General features: G+C 44.6%; 1 protein-coding gene and 1 long non-coding RNA gene across 3 annotated transcripts; one reads left to right on the top strand and one right to left on the bottom strand.

Annotated features, from left to right (window-relative positions):
- Positions 1-731: 731 nt before the first annotated feature.
- LOC102930108 lies at positions 732-4,080 on the bottom strand. 2 transcript variants are annotated; one of them, XM_043550451.1, is made up of 2 exons: positions 3,707-4,080; positions 732-2,012 (listed from the first exon to the last, which is right to left on the bottom strand). In XM_043550451.1, the coding sequence occupies exon 2, from the start codon at positions 1,956-1,958 to the stop codon at positions 1,371-1,373; it is 588 nt and encodes a 195-aa protein (XP_043406386.1). In that variant the 5' UTR covers positions 1,959-2,012; positions 3,707-4,080; the 3' UTR covers positions 732-1,370. The 2 variants fall into 2 exon arrangements, with proteins under 2 accessions (XP_043406386.1, XP_043406385.1); XM_043550450.1 differs by having other exon boundaries at positions 3,646-3,716.
- On the top strand, positions 3,883-17,044 carry LOC122466483. The gene is made up of 4 exons (XR_006292014.1): positions 3,883-4,357; positions 6,822-6,939; positions 14,204-14,306; positions 15,385-17,044. It is a non-coding gene; the product is annotated as an uncharacterized LOC122466483 (long non-coding RNA).
- The last annotated feature ends 5,304 nt before the right edge of the window (positions 17,045-22,348 follow it).

Raw genomic sequence — 22,348 nt, 5'->3', positions numbered from 1 at the left:
GCCTGATTTGAAATGGCATGCTACAGGGGAAGCCTTTATATACTACTATCAATCCCCTGACTCCTCCAGTCCTCTGCCCACACCAAATAGTGTTGTTTGAGCTTATTCTTTACTTGTTACAATTCTGTACTGTCTTTCGTGAATATCAACTGGTATTCATGGGATGGCTCTCTACAACTCTTGAAACCTGTGGTAAAGATAATGAAGTCCCAAAGTGTGGGGAGGAGAGGGATTCTTACAAATTACTCATATGAAGTTCTGAGACTTGTAGCCATATTTCAAAAGCCTTCCTCTGTAGCATGGGGCACAGGTCACTTGCTGGAGGATTCTCTGCTCCTTGAAGTCTTTAAACCACAATTTGAGGACTTCAATAACTCAGACATAGGTGAGAGGTTTTTCGCAGGAGTGGGTGGGTGAGATTCTGTGGCCTGCGTTGTGCAGGAGGTCGGACTAGACGATCATAATGGTCCCTTCTGACCTTAGTATTTATGAATCTATAAGTGTCTGGGTATAAAATTCATGAGCCAATGGAAACCCAAGCTCATAAGCTCAATAATGTTTTGCTCACAGAAAACCCACATAGACAGCAAGCAGGCATTACCTTGTCTATCAGGAATGCATATATTCTGATTTATTAATTAATATAAGGAAAAAAGGGGGGAATAGACACTGTACTCAGCAAATAAAATGTAAAAGCACACATGTTCAGAATAATATACCTGTGGCTCTTGTGTGCTCCAGCAGTGGAAAAGGACGATCAGAGAGAAATACACACTGCGGACTGCCATATATACAGTAGGCTAGTCTCTTTCTTTCTTTCCTGAGACATACATTTTAAATAATGTTGACACTTCCTTCATGGACCACATTCATTTGCATTAATAGGTAAATTTATGAGCAATTCATTGTGCTTGGCCAAATATGGCGAGTCAGAATAAGTTTCCTAGGGCTCAAACATAAGCATTAAACTTCTGATTTTTTTCCAGAGGTGCTGAGCACCTGCAGTTCCCATTGTCTGCAGCTCCCATTGTTTGTGGTTGCTCAGCACTTACAAAAATGAGGCCACAGGGAGAAATGTTATACATACTACAGTTTGCTGCACAGAATCTGTTTCTTCTGCTTAATTTTTCTAAATTACTCTTCTTGTAACTTACTCCACCTTCTTTTAGGTTGCTTTCCTACCACTGCCTTCCAAACAATGTTATTCTGTGAAATAATAATGAAGCAATAAAGCACACAAGAGGGTATGTGTCAATTCAACCTGTTTACATTTACAACTATTTTATTTTTTGGTTTGTAGGAAACATAGGCAGCATATATGATTGGCAAATTCCAACAAGTAAACTGCAGGAGATTTTTTTTTTAATATTTTACATTTTTGACTCATCTTTCAAGAGTGAAGAATCAACGCTAGTACCTGGTGTACTGCTACAGTCAGGGCAGGATGCTTTTGTGAAAAGATCTTGCTCCTTGCTACCTGATTTCTCAAATAAGCCTAATACTCTTTTGCAGAAGGACTGATCAGGACTTTCACCTGAAAAAGCAAAAGCAGGGCATTCTGGCCTGCATGCTTCATACAGGTCACTAGTACTTGCAAACATTTCATCTGATGTAGTCGAGATATACTCCTTGATGTTGATTCCTCTGATCAATTCTTCAAAATATCGTCTCACTGAAATTTTATACTTTGATGGATCCTGGTACAATGACCTTCCTTCGATAAGTTTTTCCATCTTGCTCCTGAGTTTTTTATCCTCTTGAAGAAACTGTACTGAATTTGAATGTTGTTCCAAAAGAGTTTTCATTTGCTGATAAAGCTGCCTGGGGGCTTCAGTTTCACTCTCCAGTAGGTGCAGTTTTTCTAATTTTGTTGAATAGTCCTTGTGTAATTTTGTCTTCAGTTCTGCAATTCTGCACCTTATCCCTTTCAGTAAACTGATCCCAACTGTGTCAATCATTACCTTGGTGTCTGTAGTGCTGGATAGGAGTTCACTGATCAGCTTTTCTGTTTCCTGTTTAAAAAAAGTTTATGCAAGGTTTCTTAGTAATGTCCACAAATAGTATTCAAAATAGTTAAAAGTGTGAGAAGTTATTTTAACTTTCAAACATAATTTCGGATCTAGATATACATTTTAGGCCTTAAATTTTAAAGTGGTTTCAACTTTGCCTCCCATTTATGCTCAAAAGCAATTATAGTTGTAAATAATTGCAATTACATTTTATAGCACTTTGCTTTCAGAGTTTTGCTAAGGTCAGGCAGGCCCTTAGGCCTTTTCAAGGGCAAATAGTTTCGTGATTGTATTGTGTACAACTCACAGTCTTTAAGGCCACAAGGGACAATCATGATCACCTTCTCTAACCTCCTGCACATTGCAGGCCACAATACCTCACCCATCCACTCCTACAGTAGGCCCATAACCTGGCTGAATTACTGAAGTCTCAAATCTTGATTTAAAGACTGCAAGTTTCAGAGCATCTAGTTCAAACCCGCAAGTGATATTTGCCCCATGCTGCAGAGGAAGGCAAAAGAAAAAATCCCAGAGTCTCTGCCAATCAGACCTGGGGGAAAAATTCTTCCTGACCCTATATGGCAATCCATACACCCTGAACATGTGGGCAAGACCTGACAGTCAGACACCAGGGATAGAATTCTTTATAGTAATTCAGAAGCCTCCTCATCTAGAGTCCCACCTCTGGCCATCGGAGATATTTGCTAAAACCAATCACCAATGGTTCATATGCCATCGTAGGTGACCTCATAAACTGCCCCTGCCCCCAAACTTATCAAGCTCAGTCTTGAAACAAGCTAGGTTTTTTGCCCCTAGTACTCCTTTTGGAAGCGAGTTCCAGAACTTTACTCCTCTGAGGGTTAGAAATCTTGGTTGAATTTCAAGCCTAAACTTGTTGATACCCAGTTTATATCCATTTGTTCTTATGCCAGCATTGGCCATTAACTTAAATAACTCATCTTCATCCCTGGTGCTTATCTCTGTGATGTATTTATAGAGAGTAATCATATCATATCTCCCCTCAGCCTTCAGTTTATTAGGCTAAACAAGTCAAGCTCCATATATTTCCTCTCTTAAGGCAGGTTCTCCATTCCTCTGATCATCCTAGTAGCCCTTCTCTGCACATATTACAGTTTGAATCCATCTTTCTTAAACATGGGAGACCAGAATTGCACACAGTATTCCAAATGAGGGCTCACCAGTGCCTTGTATAATGGTAATAATGCTTCCCTAGCTCTACTGGAAATATCTTGCCTAATGCATCCTAGGATTGCACAAGACTTTTTCACTGCTGCAGTGCACTGGTGGCTCATAGTCATCCTGTGATCAATCGATACACCCAGGTTTCTTTTCCTCTATCACTTCCAATTGGTAAGTTCCCAGCTTCTAGCAAAAACTCTTGTTGTTAGTCCTTAAGTGGATGACCGTGCACTTTGTACTATTTAATTTCATCCCATTTCTATTACTCCAGCTTTCAAGGTCATCCAAATCTTCTTGTGTGACTCTCTATATCCCAGCCAAGTGGAGGTCAGGCATCCACAGAAGATTGAGAACCTGGGAAGGAATAGGGTTAGCAAGCTCACATGACCCCAAATAGCAAGGGACAAAGTAAAGTCACCAGGGAAGCCTCCCATACCATTAACTCTTGCAAAATTGTCATCAAACTTTGCCAAGCCACATACAATCTACATGCCTACCCTTCTGATGTTGACAATGAAAAATCTAAAGATATTTTAGGCACTCTTTCAGAGGGTCAGTTGGCCCTTCAAGAAGGTTGGGGATCAGCTGCACCGGTGTCAGATTTAGTGTCAGATGAGTGAAGTCACATGACAAATGGTCAGGTGACTGAGGGCAGTCTTTCTAGGAAAATAAGAGCAGCCTGCAGTTGTAAGAGGGAGCCAACTGTGAGGGACTCCAGGGAAAATAGCCTTTGGAGTTTGTGATTTATAAAAGACCAGGAGGGCTCGAGAGTATAGGAAGTGGCCCTGGGAAGAAGCCAGGTGGGTTGAGGCTACTTGGGGGCAGACAGACTAATTGTTTAGAGCTCCCAGGGCCAGGAACCCAAAAGCTTGCCTCCAGTCAAGCAAGCAAGTATAAATATAAAAGGCTGGATTGCTGTCAGTTGAATGTAGTGTTACCTTTTTTAAGCCAAAGGAAGGGCTGGCCAGGCAAACAAGAGTTCCAGACTACTGGATCCTGGAGCCAGTGATTATATGCATCCTGCAAATAACTAGGCTCAGAAAACGAAAGCACACTCTACTGCGTGCACCAGCGAGGACTATATATTCTCTTGGACCTGCAAATAAATCCTTTGCTTCAAGGTGTAACAAGATTGCCACAGGTATCAGGTAGGATTCCCATTCCCTCCCTCACCCCCCCCCCCCCCCAATGTACAGCATTATACATTTGCCTTACGGCTTTTTTGCCTTTCTCTGAAACATCAGACACTGGTCATTGCTGAAGTCAGGATATTGGGCTCAATACTAGTGGTGTACAAACTGCAGGGTTAACGATGGGCCGCACAAACTGAACCCTGCAGGGTCCATTCAGAGAATTTCCAACCCTTCCCTCAGAGTGTGCCCTCCCAACTCTCCAGAGCCACTCACTCCTTCCAGACCTGGGATCTATCCAACCTTGGATGATTTTGGGTGGGGGCCTGGCTCCAATTTGCTCCTCCAAGCTCCAAGGGCCTTCAGGTGTACTGGGTGGCCTCTCCCAAACCTGCCGCACCAGGTAAAGACCATGGCCTCTGCTACCCCACTGAGGTTATTCTGGAGGACAGGGTTGCATGTACCTGCTTTGCAAATAGCATCAGCCAAGGTGTGTGACTGTTCATGACTCTGAGTTCTATGATAATACTTAAAACTTCATCATCAAAGTGTTTGTTAGGCATTGATTAATTAATCTTCCTCACACTCCTGTGAGGTAAGCTTTATTAACTCCATTTTTCCTATGGGGGAACTAAAGGCAAAGCAGTTATGTGATTTGGCAACATCACAAAAGGAGTCAAGAGTCAGGAATACAACTTAGTCTCACTCTCACACCACTAAACCACATCATTTTATATAACTTAATCCTTTCCTAAGGGCTATCTGCCTACACTTGTATCAAACATCAGGTCATGTCATTCTGTTAATAAAACCGAAAGAAAGTGAGTCACTTTTACTATACCTTCCTAGATTGTACTGTGTCTTCAGATTTCTGAAGCAACAAGTCTATATCTTTAATAAAAGTAACTTTTCTTGCTGTGTAAGCTTCAGACATTTTTGCAACACTGTGATGCTCATGGTTTCCAAAGAGCTTGCAGATTGCACAAATTGGTTCATCATCAGTCAGACACATCTGAGAAAAGAACACAGTCATTTTCTAGTACAGCCATGTATGCTTACACGTTGTTAGCTACGTAGCACACTGACCCAGAACATTAGGCTCGGTCTGCTAAGTAAACACTGGTGCAACTGTCGAAAACAAATGTTCAGAATGAAGTTGAGATGGTTGTCTTCAAAAGGGAGAAATTCATGCTACAGCAACCTTCAGTTCCATTGGCATTCTCCTGTGGAACCTTATTAATCCAAACTCCTCCAAGCGACACACATTAGATTTTCTACCCCAAAAGAAATACTCTCTCCCTACTTCTTAAAAAGTTCTTAAGAACAGATCCTGTAAGGAGGTTAATTGTTACTCAAGCTATGTTGCACTTTACGTTCAACAGGCATTTTGCAAGTACTACATACATCACAGTAGTGCCCACCCATAATTAGGGATTGTAGTAAGTGTTGCACAAGCACATATGAAATCACAATCACTGCCCTCAAGACCTTATTGTCTTAGAAGACAAGTAATGTATAAAGTTTGGAGGGGGGAGACACAGATTTTATACACTTTAGATTTATAATTGTCAGGAAACAAAATTACGGAAGGAGGTGAAGTTGAATTGTTCTCATTGGTCCATCAAGTCTTTATTAATTGGTTGATTTCTTATACGCATCATGGCAAAAATAGGTCTTTCGGTTGGAAGAGAACAGTGATTTACAGATTTGTTCACGAAGGGTATTCTGTGCCTGGAGGAAGGCACAGAATTGTCTGTGTGAGAAGCGGCTGAACGGGTGGATATGAGTGGCTTCACTGGTGCAGTGACTTGGTAAGGGATAAAAGCAGACAAGCAGGGAGAGGCAAATTTATAAAGGGCTTGGAATGTGGGGATAAGAAACTTGAACTAGATGCTGTGAAACAGGAAGCCAGTGGAAAGTTTCAAAGTGGTGGTGTGGCTCTCAAATTAAATGGGCAATGTACATCTTCTGAAGAGTTTTTTTCCTTGTTTTTTGGGTTCATTCAGTTACTAATTCTCAAACTACAGTAATTTTTAGTGGGTCTCCCAGTTGTTGGAGTGAGTGAGGTTTTAGTGTCTCTTGAACTAAATAATTTAGTACTGTTTTGAAGCCCTTTTCTCTAATGTTGTTGCAGGAGTGACAGTTGTTGCTTGTTGTTGGGCCATTGAGAAGGTGTGAGAGGTCTAGTGGCCTGACCACAGGAATGAGAGCTAGGAAATCCTGAGATATTGACTTCAGTGCGACTACTCATGTGCTTCTAGCTAGGCACATGTTTATGTAACATTCTGAGTTGTGGCCTCTGTGGGTAGCCCCACAGAAATCAGTATGACTGCTTGTGGAATAAAGCACTACTCAATGTGACTACAGGTAGCAAAACTCTGGCCCTAATTAGTGAATCACTTAATCTTTGTGCAGTGCTTTGAAAATGTAAAGCACTAATTAATAATGACCTCTTTTATATAATTATGTTTTGTTTTTGCAGGGTGAATCTCATTTCATGAATTTCATTAGGAGGCTGGTAGTTCTTCTAACTGCAAACCACCAACTAGACTCCTCATCTAGATGGAAGTTATCCATTTGGGAAAGAAACAATTTAAATGGTAGGATTTGCCCTTTACTTGTGTTTTTATAGTCTAAAATTCAAATGATGTGGTTTATTCACAACTGAACAAGGTATAAAGGACTAGCTTGTTTAGAATATGACCATTCTGCTACAAGATCCAACCAACAGAATTCATTTTGATTAAGTGAATATTGAACATTTACAGGACAGATTTGGTGCGCAAATAACTAAATAAAGGAAAAATAAGAAATATGTAAATGTATACCAAATTCATATTTTCCCCATGTTCTTCACATATTTGGGACAGCTGGTTTTGCTCCTGGGCACGAATGTTTTCAAGTTCATCCTTAAATTTTTCCAATATACTTTCAACCAGAATATTTCTCGGTAATCCAATTATTCCTCTGCCCCTCAAATATATGACCTAAAAGTGAGGAAAAACTGTTACATACTATTTGAGAGATGCAGGAGACACTTTGCTTCTTTGATAGTTTCATAGCTGTGTAATGTAGAAACAGTGCATCAGCATTCTTCATTTGTGATTTATATTAATTTGATCTTGTACTGAAATACAGTACTGCAGCTAAATGATCTAGACAGCAATTTCCTCCTAATGTATACCTTATAAATCTAAGGCTCATGAACATCAGTGGTCCAAATTCTGCCTTTGAATAAGTGTGTGCAAAACCCACATTTGGAACCAAAAGGAACTGAATGTGCGCTCCCACATACAGAATTAGCCCCTTGTACTTAAGCAGAGACCCTTGCATGGCTTCTGTTAATAGTTAAACAAAAACCCCTCATTCAGAGCTAAATCCTGAAGGCTTGACTGAGGTTCCAGTCCAGGAGCTCTTACTATTTAAATCAGTGGGATCATTCATATGAATAAGAGCTGCAGGACAGACTCCTCCACTCTTACTTGGGCAAAACATCATTGAAGTCAATGGGAGTTTTGCTCCAGTAAGAACTATGTAAAAACCTAGGACCAGATTTTGTCACCATTTTTCACACAGAGTAGCACCACTTGAGAAGTAAAGTGTTGCTCCACGTGAATAATGGTAGCAGATTCTGACTCTAAAAGAGGGGCTTCAATTAACTTGCTAAAGTCTATAAAACCACAGGAGTATTATGCTAGCTACAGTCTAAATTAATGCAACAGAAGGAATTAATTTACATGTGATATAAGCACAAGTCCTGTAGATTTTGAAAAAACAAAGTCAAGGAAACATGCAGTTTAATTAAAATCCATGGAAATGTTTAGTTTATGACTGACATTTTATAGCAAGTGTTCCAGCCTATCCTTGTTCCATATCTTTCCTTTTAAAACATGTTTGCCAACAATTTAAGTAACATTTTCTGAAAGACTTTAAGAATTGTCCTGCCAGGTTCTTGTGATTGGATCAGGATAGAACATTACATGCTTGGACCTATAGTCTCCATGGGCTTCACCATTTTTAATAGATGTCAGGGAAGTCACAACCATCTGCTCCATCTTATTAAATTAAATTAGGTATGGCCTAGGCCTTCTTGCAAGTTAGCAATGTGCCCCTTCAGTTGGGAACAGTTTGGGCAGACCCTTGTCTTGCAAATAAAGAGAAGAGCTCTGACTACAGAGAAGATTAAACGAGCGTCTCTACTTACTTTCCTGCACATAGGGCAGCAGAACTGTCCATTGACGTGACTGCAGTTCTGGCGGATGAGGATCTTTTCCAGGCATTGCTTGCAGAAGTTGTGAGCACAAGTTAGGACCAGCACTGGTGGAGTGAACAGCTCCAAGCACACTGGGCAGGAAAGCGCCTCTCCCAAAGCCTCCATGGTACTGCTGCACCTCATGAGTAAAGCCTTCTAAGAGACCAGGTGCAGCTACCCCTTTCTTCCAGTAGCTGGTCGCCATCCAGGTTCTAGAACAACTCGGAAAACTCTGTGACAGCAGCTCCATAGCGACAAGCACCAACAATCTGTGCAACCTTTGAAGGATCATGCTCCTCCAGGTTTCTGGAACAGATAAGGGGGCAGACAACCAGTCCCAGATGTCTCCTTTGGGACAGTGATGTTTAGCCGAGACTCTCAGATTTTTGATTACCCCAAGCACACATATTGTCACGAAAGCACCCCTCATGTTCTCATTTCTCTTGGAATGCTCGAGTCGGTCTTGATTTAAGTCTATAGGTGGTGAAACAGGGTAGGGGTGGACAGCACACAATACTCCAAATTTAACAGATTTGCATCCAGATGCTTCTAGTAAAACAAGATCCTTTTGATTTTTAATTCAGGTTTCTCTCCCCTTTCCTTTCTTTGATCCATCTCTGTTAAATTTTCCTTTAGCTCACATTAGAAGCTGCTTGGTCAGTCTCTTTCTTTTCACCTAGCTTCCTTTGTAATTGTGAACTTATTTAAAATGGATTTTTTTAGAAAATTGAGTAACTTATAATACTGAAAGCTAGCAACCTCTTTTTAAGGAACATGCAGATTACAATAGTCTCTGTTTTGTGGTCATATACTGGCAGATCTTGGACTTTAATTGAAGCCTTTATGGGCATAATCGTGTAGGATATAAACTGGTCCTTGGGAAGTTTAGACTTGAAATTAGACGAAGGTTTCTAACCATCAGAGGAGTGAAGTTTTGGAATAGCCTTCCAAGGGAAGCAGTGGGGGCAAAAGACCTCTCTGGCTTTAAGATTAAACTCGATTAGTTTATGGAGGAGATGGTATGATGGGATAACTTGATTTTGGTAATTAATTGATCTTTAAATATTCATGGTAAATAGGCCCAATGGCCTGTGATGGGATGTTAGATGGGGTGGGATCTGAGTTACTACAGAAAATTCTTTTCTGGGTATCTGGCTGGTGAATCTTGCCCATATGCTCAGGGTTTAGCTGATCGCCATATTTGGGATCAGGAAGGAATTTTCCTCCAGGGCAGATTGGAAGAGGCCCTGGAGGTTTTTCACCTTCCTCTGTAGCATGGGGCACGGGTCACTTGCTGGAGGATTCTCTGCTCCTTGAAGTCTTTAAACCACTATTTGAGGACTTCAATAGCTCAGACATAGGCGAGAGGTTTTTCGCAGGAGTGGGTGGGTGAGATTCTGTGGCCTGCGTTGTGTAGGAGGTCGGACTAGATAATCATAATGGTCCCTTCTGACCTTAGTATCTATGAATCAAAAACTCTTGCTACAGAAATCTTTCATATACAGTACCGTAGTTAGGAAATTAGAGTGAGGTGAAAAATGACCAAAGGAAATTAAGGTAGTTGTACCATCCTCTTATTACAGTTTTATGTATCTGTGTATGTGCTGAGACCGCATGCATGCAGCACTTTTGTTTCTAAACATAAAGTCAGTTAACCTGCCATAATATAAAATGTCTTAATATCTTATCAATGTTTTCTAGAAAATAGAACAGGGGTGTGAAAGTCAGGACTTGGGTTCAATTCCCAACTGGAACTGACTTCCTGTAGGTCCCTGAGTAAATCACTTTCAATCACTCCACCACAGTTAAATTGGGAATAATAGTAGTTCCTACTTCAGAAAGGTGTAGTGTGGCTTGTTTAATGTTTGGCACTCTGAGATCCCTGGATGAAGGGATCAGAAAGAGTTAACTACAAGTGTTGATTTAATGTCTGACGTTTAGCGCTTTTCACAGTTTTTGCTATATCAAAGACTTCAGATGTCTATATAGTATATAGTTGGATAAGAAAGCTGTATAGGGCCAGATTTTTAATGGCATATAGGTTCCTAAAGATGCAGATAGGCAGCTAGGCACTTCTGAAAATCCCACTAGGTGCCTAACTGCCTCTTTAGGTACCTAAACGCTAAAAATCTGACCTATAATGCCTTTCTTCAGAGGGTGTCAAAGTGCTTCACCTACAAAGAACAGAGTATGTGGCTTAAAATATTATCCCCAGTCTATCACTGAGGCAGGGATTTTAAGTAACTTATACACATTGTAATCAATCAGTGGCAGAACCACAAAAAGAAGCATCCGATGAAGTGAGCTGTAGCTCACGAAAGCTTATGCTCAAATAAATTGGTTAGTCTCTAAGGTGCCACAAGTCCTCCTTTTCTTTTTGCAAATACAGACTAACACCGCTGCTACTCTGAAAAAAGAACCTAATTCTCCTGACTCTCAATCTCCTCCTGTAACTGTCTCCTTAGTAGTACATATTATTCCTTACATGATAAGCTACCTCCATGGCTGAAAGCAGACAGACACAACAGAAACCAGGAGTCAGTATGGTCTGAGAAGCAGAACTGAGAATCCTCAGTTTAAAAAAGGCTTCTGCCACTTGAGCTAAAGGAGAATTCCCTTCAGCTCTCTCTAATGTTTGGGCTTTTATTCTCTTTCTGAGCTAGTCCCTAGAGAGGGCAAAATAATCACAAACACTCGGGCAGACCAGGCCAGGCAGGGATGTACACATACATAACAGCCAGTGCATTGCCCCTTATGGAAGTGATCATGGCAAATGTGCACATCTTTTATTATGACATTTCCTAGACCAAGCCCAGCTGGTGGGACACTGAGCTCAAGTCAGTGCTCAAACTGGCCTCAGAGAAAGCTGCCTGGTGCTACGCTGTATTGCAGGTATTCTGGAAATTCCTGCTTTCTTGGTCTTGAGATTTGGCTTTCAGGCCTTAGGGAGAAGTGCATTTTCTCTTGTAGCCAACAACATAGAATTGTGTAAGTTCAATATGAATTGACATAAGGGGATCTCAGTCTAGTTGTTAATGTGTGTTTCAAGTGTTTTTTCCCTGCCTATCTGAAACAAGATTATTCCCATGGGAAATAAGAGGAATAAATAGAAGGTGGCAGGTTAGGAAATTGAGAATGTCCACTGGGATGTTAAGTCCGATTGTAATATAGTTGGAATTTTCCAGGTCACTTATTCCCAAACTTTATTAAATACAAAATCCCCTGTCTTGAATTAAAGCCCTTCTCTTTGGATTTAAGGCATGGCCCATGTGATGCGGCTGTGATGCAGCTGGGATCCCAGGGGGAATTCTGGCTAACTCAGGTTTTGGAGGTTAAATTAGGGACACAGGACTCCTGGGTTCCATTCTCACTTCAACTATTAATTTGCTGTGGTTCTTGGGCAAGCCTCTTATATTAACCGTGCCTCAGTTTATTCACCTTTAAAACACAGGTAATGTTAACCTACCTGACCTGGGTTTGGATGACTGAATTATTGTTTGGCACCTTGAGATACTTGGACACAAGTTGTTATGTCATGGCTTGATACAAATCCTACTGCAGTCTATGGAGAGACCCTATGGCAGGGGTGGACAAACTACGGCCCGCGGGCCCATCTGGCCCACTAACCGTTTTAATCCGGTCCTTGAGCTCCCGCTGGGGAGCGGGCTCTGGGGCTTGCCCTGCTCTGGTGTTCCAACCAGGAAGCAGGATCTGGAGCTGCTCCGTGCGGCTCCTGGAAACAACGGCATGTCCCCATCTCTGGCTCCTACGCATAGGGGCAGCCAGGGGCCTCTGCTCCACACTCTGCCTGCGTCCCAAGCACCAACCCCGCAGCTCCGATTGGCTGGGAACTGCAGCCAATTGGAGCTGCAGGGGCGGCACCTGCGGACAGGGCAGCACGCAGTAGAGCCGCCTGGCCACGCCTCTGTGTAGGAGCTGGAGAGGGAACATGCTTCCTGGAGCTGCTTCAGGTAAGCGCCACCCACTGCCTGATCCCTTGAACCACTCCCCATGCCCCAACCCCCTGCCCCAGCCCTAATCCCCCTCCCACCCGCCGAACACCTCGATCCCAGCCCAGAACACCCTCCCGCACCCTGAACTCCTCATTTCTGGCCCCACTGCAGAGCTCAAACCCCCAGCCAGAGCCCTCACCCCCTCCCCGCACCCCAATCCCAATTTTGTGAGTATTCATGGCCCACCATACAATTTCTATACCCAGATGTGGCCCTCAGGCCACAAAGTTTGCCCACCCCTGCCCTGTGGACTATGTTGGACTTTCAATGAGACAGATAACAAATGCAAACCATGTTACTCATCTAAATAAGTGAGGCAGTCAATGTTTGATAGTTAACAGGATATATATGAATATTAATTCTCACTGACCCTGAGTTTATCCAGCTTTAAAATGGAGATAATACCTACTCCGGGTGGTGTGTTTTGTGGCTTACTTATTGTTTTGCACATATTGATCTTTGGAAGCCAGGTGCTATCTTAGTGCAGACACTAATACTATTATAAATAAATATGATGCTTTAAATTAAAAGTTCAATATGTATAAGGATATTTATCAATATTTTTAAAATGTATCAACATATTGATATTTATATTGGGCTTCGATAGACCTTGTGGGCTACTCTCTAGAGAGGGTAATATGGTCACAAACACTTGAGCAAGAGAGGCAGAAATGTGCACATAATTAACAGTCAGTGCATTGCACTTTTATGGAGCTATTACTTGTTTGTCATGGCATTTATACCCCCCTCATTATGACATCGCCTGACCCAAGCACAGCAATCTATGCATTGAACTCAAGTCAGTACTCAGCTTGACATTGGGAAGAGCTGGTTGATGCTGTCCTGTATGGCAGCTATTCTGGAAATTCCTACTATACTGGATTCAAGATCTGGCATTCAAGCCTTGGCTAGAAGTGAGTGATTCTTTTCTCGCTTTTCCAGTGTAATAGAACTAGGGTTCTATTATTTTTGAATTGAGTTGTGGGACGACATGGGTTTCACCCCAGTTCTTTGTGGATACAAGCCTTGTTTTGGACTTGTCCTAAAAGAATTACCACATTGCCACCTTACTTTACTGGGTGCTTCTACTGGGAATTCCCTTAATTATAACTATTATATGAGATAGGGAAGCAGTTTTACTGCCATAGCCAGCTGCAGAGATCACAGCATTATCTGATAAATTCCCCTCCTTTGTCATTAATGAGCTCGTGACCAACCAGGAAAATAGTCTTCTATTTCAATGTCAATTATAATCCTCTGTCTAGCTAGTGATAGTAGGTATTTATATAGAACCAATCACCACAGTATCTATATATCTTGCTTCTTCAAAGGATGGTGATAATGAGACAAGATGATGGTCATGATGAGAAACCTAAACTTTCAGCACTGGGCTCCTGGATGGTTAGGATTTAATGGGATTTAGTAGCTCATCCACTCCAACCCCTTGCATCATTTAGGATTCTTCACTGTATTAATCCCACTATAAATCTGTCTACCCTAGTGCTTCTTTAGGCAGTTTACTTCCATTGTTAGATCATCTCTCTTTAACTGCATAGAAGATAGCCCGAATGTGAATGTCTCTGTTTTTGTCCATTTAAGATATGAGGATCATGGGCTATATGGAATAAATGGCGGCTTGTTGTTAAGAAAAGAGTTTTGCACTGCAGACGTTGTACTGTGTATGCGATGTTGGGGGAGAACGGTGAGTTTTCGGGACACCACAATTAACCTAAAGAACCTCAGTTGGTCACGTAGGCCACTTAAAACTTTCAGAAAGAGCCCTGTAAGCAGTTCTGGTTAAATTGATAGTATATCATATCTCCTCCTTAACCCCTTGACTGTTTTGTAATTGAATGCCTAGGCTCCTCTAAGAAATCCCTGCTTTGTCAACTATTTTTTCTAGGTGCCTCAGAGACTCATTATGACCCTTTTTTATATGGAGTTTGCAGCTAACTGCTAGAGTCATCACATGCCCCCGCATTGCTTTACTGATTGGTACAATATTATTTTCAGGCCCTCTCAGACCTCTTGTCTGTGATTTTACACAGTGATACGGAATAATAAACATACTGCATGTTTCCAGCATACACGGATGCACTCTGACTCCTTTCAGCGTCCCACTCTGGGCAGACTGGCTTTCAGGTTTCTGTTAATAAGATGCAGTGTTTACACGAAGAGGGAAGAGGGAAGGAGGGTTAATGCTGTTGTTTCTGATAGGTGGAGTTAATGGGGAAGGCGGTGTTCGTACATGTAACAGCAAAGGGAAATTGTGCAGCTGCAACTAAAATTTTGTTTCCATTTCACTTAGGATGGAGACTCCATGTAGGGCTAGTCCATGTATCTGCAGCAAATTTGCTGCTTCTTTTTGGCAAAAGTTGGGAATCCCAGTTTAAAGCTGCTAATTAGTGAAAATCAGCTAGTGACTAAGTACTGGAAAATACTGCAGTTGAAGTCAAACTTCTGTGGAGTTCTAGGTTCATTAGGGCACAGGATTGAAAAAGAGAGGGATTAATCCCGTGCTTTATCCTGCATATGGACACTCTGCAGGTGCTGTATTTCACTGGTAAAGTAGTGCAGGCTGGGAGCAAAGAACACCTCTAATATGATAACAATGTATTCATTAAGACATTTCACTGTCCACTATAAGGAAGAGGGGACCTGACAGCTCCTCTAAAGATCCAGTAATCATTTGTAAGGGGAATATTGCCTAAAATTCTTTGCCTACGTGTAAGGGAACACCCCATCTCTGATCAGATGCAATTTATTTTCTCCTCTAATAGTGACCAAGATCAACAACAACAACAGATGGAATAAAGCACCTGGTGGGGCGGTTGAAGGCGAAGTAGGAACTGGGCAGCCTTGGGGCTCATTCATGTTCCTCTCTCGCAGCCAATTATATGAAAATGTATGAATATGCATTTCACTTATCAAAATTAATTATTTATATGGGGCCCAGATTAAGACTTTCCAGACACTTGCTCACCCCTGTTGTGACCGAGGCTCATCTTGCTTGTGTGAACACTGAGGCGTAGGTGTGTGTGCGCATATGTATGTATGAACGTATATATACAGACATGGAATAGGTTACCACTTTGCTGAACATGTAAACGCAGATTGCACATGGTGTAAGGAGGCACCAAATTGTGTCTCACCAACAGGCACTGTCAATTACGCATCATTCTCATTGAATAGGGGTTCTTTCCTAATTAGTATTATTTATATGGTACCAACATTGCACTAGACATTTAGCGGACAAGTATATGGTCAAATACATTTGCCCCAGACAGCTTACACAATCTACGTACCCAAAGTACAGAATGATGGGGTGCTCCCTCTCTCCTGTCCACAGTTTTTGGGGGGGGGTTGGAGGGGTGGGGGGCTTTCCTGCCTCTGCTGCTGCACTCTGGCCAAAGATACTTCAACATTTCTCCTTCAAAATGGTATCACTGGATTATAATAAAAGTTGGAGGGAAAGTGCAAGGATTCCTACAGATCCAATATCTATGGGGTTTGGGTTGGTAGTGATGATCTTGATAGAAAAGAAGAATTTTCAGCAGCCGCAATATGTCAATTCCACTTCTCTTCTTTTACGACAAGGACTGTGTCAATGGACAGTTTATTGTTCACAGATTATTGGTTATGCACCAGACCAATGTCATAATCCATCAGGGGACTTTCTTGAATCAGAGTGGGGTGACTTTTGCAGGGTGAGAATGGGGATCACATCGGTTATTGCCTCTGTGTAGATAAAGGGTATGTGTAGGGGAGAGGAGCTGTGTGTGTCAGCATGGACCCGGGCTGCCATGTTCATGGGAATGCAAGATGATTCCAAGACTTCAGGCATTACGAAAGGCACCAAGTTCTGCCTCAGCCAAAATTGTCTGGCCACCACACCACCCCAGCCATGACTTCTCATCACGTCACCCTCCTCTAATGTGACTAGTCTGTCCCTACCCATATCTTTTGAGATTTTTATCACATTCTCCTTTTCCCCTGACATGTGCAGGACTGCCTCGCTTCCCTGCTTTTTCATGTATGGGCTCCAATACCGAGTTGGCTCTTATTTTAGATGGAGATTACTGCCAGAGTCTGTTGCCATCTATGTGCAGTATTTGTTAGATGTCAATCTCCATGCTTTCTGAACATTGTGGAAATTACATAAAGGTTATTTGAAAAGGCCTGGAAATTGATTCTGTTCTTCCCATTCTGGGACTGGCTATTTACGTAAATCTCTCCCTGCCTTTCTCCTACTCAACATACTTTTCTTGTTTCTTTTGCTCCCTCCTGGACCAAGAAGCTTTGCATTTGCTCCTTTAAAACAATGTGGAAGTTTGCAGGAAGGAAGGCAGATTAATACAGGTTTAGCTGGTGGATGCAATATTAGGGTCATACAAATAGAGATTATAATATTTTCCATTTCTCTTCTTTTCGGATGAGGACAATCGACTTTACCATTTCTGTCCTAGGATCTGCCACTTTCAGGATTCAGGCCCACAACATTGGCAGAAATAGCTTCTGTCCTCTATCTTCAAATGGTAGGTAAAGGCGCCTCCCCACTTCTGGCATGTGGAAATTTAAGAGGCAGGGTTTTGGGGGCATACACAGAAGGATTCTGCCTCCAAGTAGAGTTTGTTTCCTTTGTTATAAGAAAAGAGGTTAGGAGTCAATTTACAGGAGTGGATGGGTGAGGTTCTGTGGCCTACAATGTGCAGGAGGTCAGACTAGATGATCATGATGGTCCCTTCTGACCTTAAAGTCTATGAGTTTAAGACCTTAAAGACAGAAGTTTAAGTCTCTACCACAAAATTCAGGGATTCTCAATCTTTGTCCTTGTGAGTCGTCCCCTCCTCCCCCATTCCCCCTCAACATGCAATAACAACTCCACGGCCCACTCGTGCCACAACGGTCTTTCAGTAGATTAAAAGCCAGGGCAGGCATTGGGGGGTAGCAAGCACAGCAGTTGCCCAGGGCCCCGGTGAGTCTAATGCAGGCCCAACAAAGCAAAGTTGCTCAGGCTTCAGTTTCATCCTGGGGAGGAGGGACTCTGACTTCAGCCTCAAGGAGCAGGGCTCAGGATTTGGCTTTCTGCCCTGGGCCCCAGTGAGTCTAATGCAGGCCCTACTCTCTGGTTTATTTTTGGCAGAGCCCTGAAACCTACTTGTAGCCTCCCCAGGGGGCCTGTAGCCAGACAGCCAGCCCCCCCCTCAGACCAGCATTGCTGGAAACACACGGGAGCCAAAACAACAGGGCACTCAACATAAATTTCAGCACAGCCTTTGAAGCTGTGAGAAGCACAGGTGTGCTGTGACAATGTGCCTCTGGGAACATATACAACGATTAGGCTCACAGCAGGCAGAGGCCCTGTGACAGACATGGCTCTTAGCCCTTACTAAAACAGCATGATGCACACACACCAACATCCTAGGTGGGAAAATATTTACCCTGATAAAAGAAGTGTCCAGTAGTCGAAACTTATTGTTTCTCCCTTGCAAGTGTGAACTACTCTTGCGAGAGCTGGCGTCACCCCGACAGACCAGCCCCAATTTAGCATAGAAAGGAGAAAGAGAATAAAGGAGTACAGAGGTATAAGTAGGGGACCTACAGCACCATGATTTTTGAGTGCTTTTCACTATCTATCTGCTGGTCAGATAAGTGACAGCCTCCCAAGGCTTCTGCAGCTAAGAGGGTCCCTAAGCCTTGTCCCTTTATTCGTCTTTCCGCGGAATTGAGTGACCGATCCTGGCTTGGCACCGCTGGAATCAAGAGATGCAAGGAGGGTAAGAAGCACCCACACCTGATCTCCTATCTTTAGTGTACACATATTTTGAAATAGAGCTCTATACTTTGTTTTCTTTCTTTGGGATTGTGGCTTCAGTTTTGTAACTTGTTTGTGTGTGTAACATCTCTACATTTAAATAAGTAGGCACTAGCAATTTTGTAACCACATGATTAGAATCTAGTTTAATAAATTTTGGTAACCATTGTGCATAAGCCTGACTTGTTTCTCTGGTTTACTGTAAAGCAGCCAACACAATTAAAGAACCTCAGCCGTTTTGGCTATAAAGCCTGGCCATTAGGTGAGAGTACTAAGAGCCTAGCGTTGAGTTGTGCCGCCTCCACGGGGCAAACTCTTGGGGCACCTCTCAGTCAATCCTGACTGCCCGCTGCGAAGGAGCTCTGAGCTCTAGCAGTTAAAGTCACGGGTGTGGAGAGGCTCTTAGTGCTGCCATTGGGGCACCTGTCAGTCAGTGTTGACTGCCCGCTGCGAAGGAGCTCTGAGCTCTAGCAGTTAAAGTCACGGGTGGTTAGGACCTTGGGGCATCCGTCAGCCTAGCCCGGGCTGCCCGCCGCGAAGGGACAGTGCGTCCTAGCGGTTAAAGTCACGGATGGTATAAAACGGGCATAGCTGGCACCTCACCAAACATCCCTGGCCATCGGCTAACAGGGCCCCAGTCCCCTGCTTGAGAACCACTGACTTAATTCATGCAGTTTTCAATGGGTAAAGCCCAGTCCAAGAATTATTATTTGTATTCAGTTTTGTTGTTTGGAGAGTCCAGCTCATGGGATTCCTCCATCTAATCTGTTGCGTTTCAGCAGGAGGGTGTTGGGGACATTCCTTCCAGTTTCAAAAGACAGAACATTGATGGTACAGCTTAATGGAATAAAACAGCTATCTCCTGATTGCATTACAGGACAGGTTCATGTGTTCATCAGATTATCCTTGAGCCTGGGGATAACATGCAGGCCAGTGCCCATCACATCAGTAAGAAAACAGGCTGGTGACTGAAGAAGATTCAGGTGTTTAAATACAATAGGCAGCAGTAGCTCTATATAGATTCTTCTTTGTATTATTTTCTCAAATAACTTAAAAATGAGTGAGATGCTGATAGCGCAGGGACTATATGGCAACTATATCTATTCCTCCTGCTGGAGAAGTCCTGCCTGGGCCTAGGGGGGAAAGACCACTGCTGGGTGGTCTGTGCTTTCAAAGGCTTCCTTTGGGTCACCGGGGTATGTATGCTGAGGGACTTAATGGTGTTACAGTCTAGAGTTTGTCTGCTCAGCGAACAGGCTCTGGCCATCGAATGAGAGGTCCTGAATTGTTTGCTGAACTTCTGGGGGGAGACCTGAAGATTGGAGCCAGGCATTGCGTCTCATTGCGATACCCAGTGCCAGGGTACACGCTGCAGAGTCCGCGGCATCCAAAGAACCCTGGAGGGAAGTCCGAGCTACAATTCTGCCCTCCTCAGCGATGGCCCCCAGTTCTGACCTGGACTCGGACGGGAGGAGCTCTTTAAACTTTTGAACCGCAGACCATGAGTTATAACTGTACCGGCTCAGGATTGCGAGCTGGTTAGCGATCCGGAGAGAAAGGCCCCCCGATGAATAAACCTTTCTCCCAAACAAATCAAGGCGTTTAGCATCTCTTGATTTGGGTGTGGGCCCCTGCTGACCCTGCCTCTCTTTATCGTTCACTGCATCCACAACAAGGGAACACGGAGGGGGGGTGAGTGAAAAGATATCCGTACCCGTTAGTAGGGACAAAGTACTTCCGTTCGGCCCCTTTGGCCATAGGGGGAATGGAGGCAGGCACTTGCCAAATAGTTTTGGCATTAGACAGGATAGTCTTTAGCATGGGTAAGGCCACCCTTGAGGGACCCTCTGGTGCCAGGATGTCCACCACAGGGTCCTTGTCCTCTACCACCTCCTCCACCTGGAGGTTCATGTTTAGGGCCACCCTTTGAAGGAGCTCCTGCAGAGCCCTGTAGTTCATGGGTGGTGGACTGGATGTGGAGGTACCCGCCACCACCTCATCAGGGGAGGACAAGGAAGACGCCACCGCCACATGGCAGCCTCCGGATCCTCCGGGATTGGATCCTCCCAAGCCCCGGGTGTAGCCTCCACGAGGGGTGGGGTTGGATCCGGGTTTTGTGAGGGATCCTGAGGTGGGTGGCTGATGGCTGCCTCGGGGAGGTGAGACCCCGAACGGGATGGTGGGGGAGCTTCGGGGGGGGAGGGAGGGCACCTTGGGCCTGATGGTACGTCCAAGGGATCCAGAATTGCCACTGATGTTGCCAATGGGGCACTGAAGCATCCTGTCTAAGACTTCCTGGCCCAGACCTAGGCACTTCCAATGCCCCTGTTGCTCTGCCTGACCTGAAGGAAGCTGACCTTCACGGGACAGCCAAGGGGTGGTGGCATGGGACTGCCCCACAGAGGCCTCCTCCTCCTCGAACGGACGGGATGAGTGCTGTGGGGAATAATGAGGGCCAGACAGCGACCGGTGGTGTCACTGTGGGGAATGGCGGCGAGATGCAGAGCGGTGCCGGGAGGTCGATCAGCGCCGCAAGGTGGAGCTCCGCCTTGGTGGAGAGCGGTGCTGCCATGTAGAGCGGTACTGCAATCGAGGACCTTGCCAAAGCGGGGACCATTGTCCGGAATGGGATCTGGAATGTTGCCGCAAACGGGAGTGCTGCTGTGCCGGGGAGTGGTGCCGCGTTGGAGAGCAGTGCCTAGATGGGGTGCGGTGCTGCGACGCAGAGCGGTACTGCTGCGTACAGCAGTGCTGGTCTGTCGAGCGATGATTGGGAAGTACAGCCCAAGGTCGATGCGAGCGGTGCCGCCAGGTCACAGATTGGGATCTGGACCTCGAGCGGGACCAGGACCTATCAGCCGATGACCACCTCGAGCGGGAACGGCTCTGAGGGTCGGGGCTGAGAGACCAGTGCTGCGGTTCGGACCGGTGCCACGAGTCAGACCGACGCGGGGGCATATGTACGGTGACAGGACTCAGAGTGGCGTCCAGACCCCAAGTGACACGGAGATCCTGGTCGGGGGGCAGATGGCCCGAACATAGCCAGTTTGCCTCTTGAAGTTGCCAGGCCTTGGGGTAGTGGAGGCCTTGAGACTGGAGACTTGGGTGCCATCATTTCAATAAGCCCTGTGGCGGCCTCAAAAGTGTCTGGTGTGGAGGGTAGCATGACCTCTTCCACCTGCAGCTGCGGGGAGCCCAGGAGTGTGGCCTTCCTGGGAAGACGGGGGCCCGTGGAGGTTAAGCCCAACCAGAGGATCTGTCAGCTGTAGGCCCATACTCCTCAGCATGCCCTGCCGAGGCTGTGGTTTCCGTAACAGGCCATTGTGGAGGCTTGTCCTTGGCCTACTTCTTGCGGGCAACCAGCAAATTGAAGCGGTGCCGAAGGGAACGCTTCTGGGCCCTGGGAGACCACCAACCCCTGGGAGGGTGTGCGCAGTCCGTTTTCGGTGCCGTGGACAGCACCACTGGAGGAGCACTCCACACCGAGGCGCTCGGGGCCGGGTCCTGCTGCGGATGGAGGAAAGACTCCATGAGGAATTGTTTTAGACGAATGTCCCTCTCCTTTCTAGTGTGAGGCTTGAAGGCCTTGCAGATCTTGCATTTATCTGCCTGATGGGCTTCTCCCAGACACCAGAGACAGGAGTCATGGGGATCGCCCGTGGGCATAGGCTTGGCACAGGAGCTACAGGGTTTGAAGCCCTGGGACGGCATGCCCTGGAGCCCCACAGGGCACTCCTTGAAGGGGAAAAAACCCCAATCACTAAAGACTACAATTAACAGCTAGAAGAGAATGATTAACTAACAATGGGTAACTATATACAAAGATAAGCAGAAGAGCTAGGGATTAGTGGAGCACTTGTGAGCAAGAGACCACTGTTCCAACAACCATCACTGGTGGTAAGAAGGAACTGAAGGGGGGTTGGACCAGC

The sequence above is a fragment of the Chelonia mydas genome, chromosome 7 (assembly GCF_015237465.2).
Source record: "Chelonia mydas isolate rCheMyd1 chromosome 7, rCheMyd1.pri.v2, whole genome shotgun sequence".
Taxonomy (NCBI): Eukaryota; Metazoa; Chordata; order Testudines; family Cheloniidae; genus Chelonia; species Chelonia mydas.
The sequence above is the reverse complement of the archived record's forward strand: the minus strand, read 5'-3'. Positions and strand labels throughout refer to the sequence as shown.

What these genes read in the sequence shown, in the direction of transcription:
- LOC102930108 (XM_043550450.1), bottom strand. Translation starts at nt 3,669, where the DNA reads ATGACAATTTTGCAAGAGTTAATG. An exon ending in CAATTTTGCAAGAGTTAATG is followed by an intron (nt 2,013 to 3,645) that starts GTATGGGAGGCT and finishes TTTTTTAAACAG; the next exon opens with GAAACAGAAAAGCTGATCAG.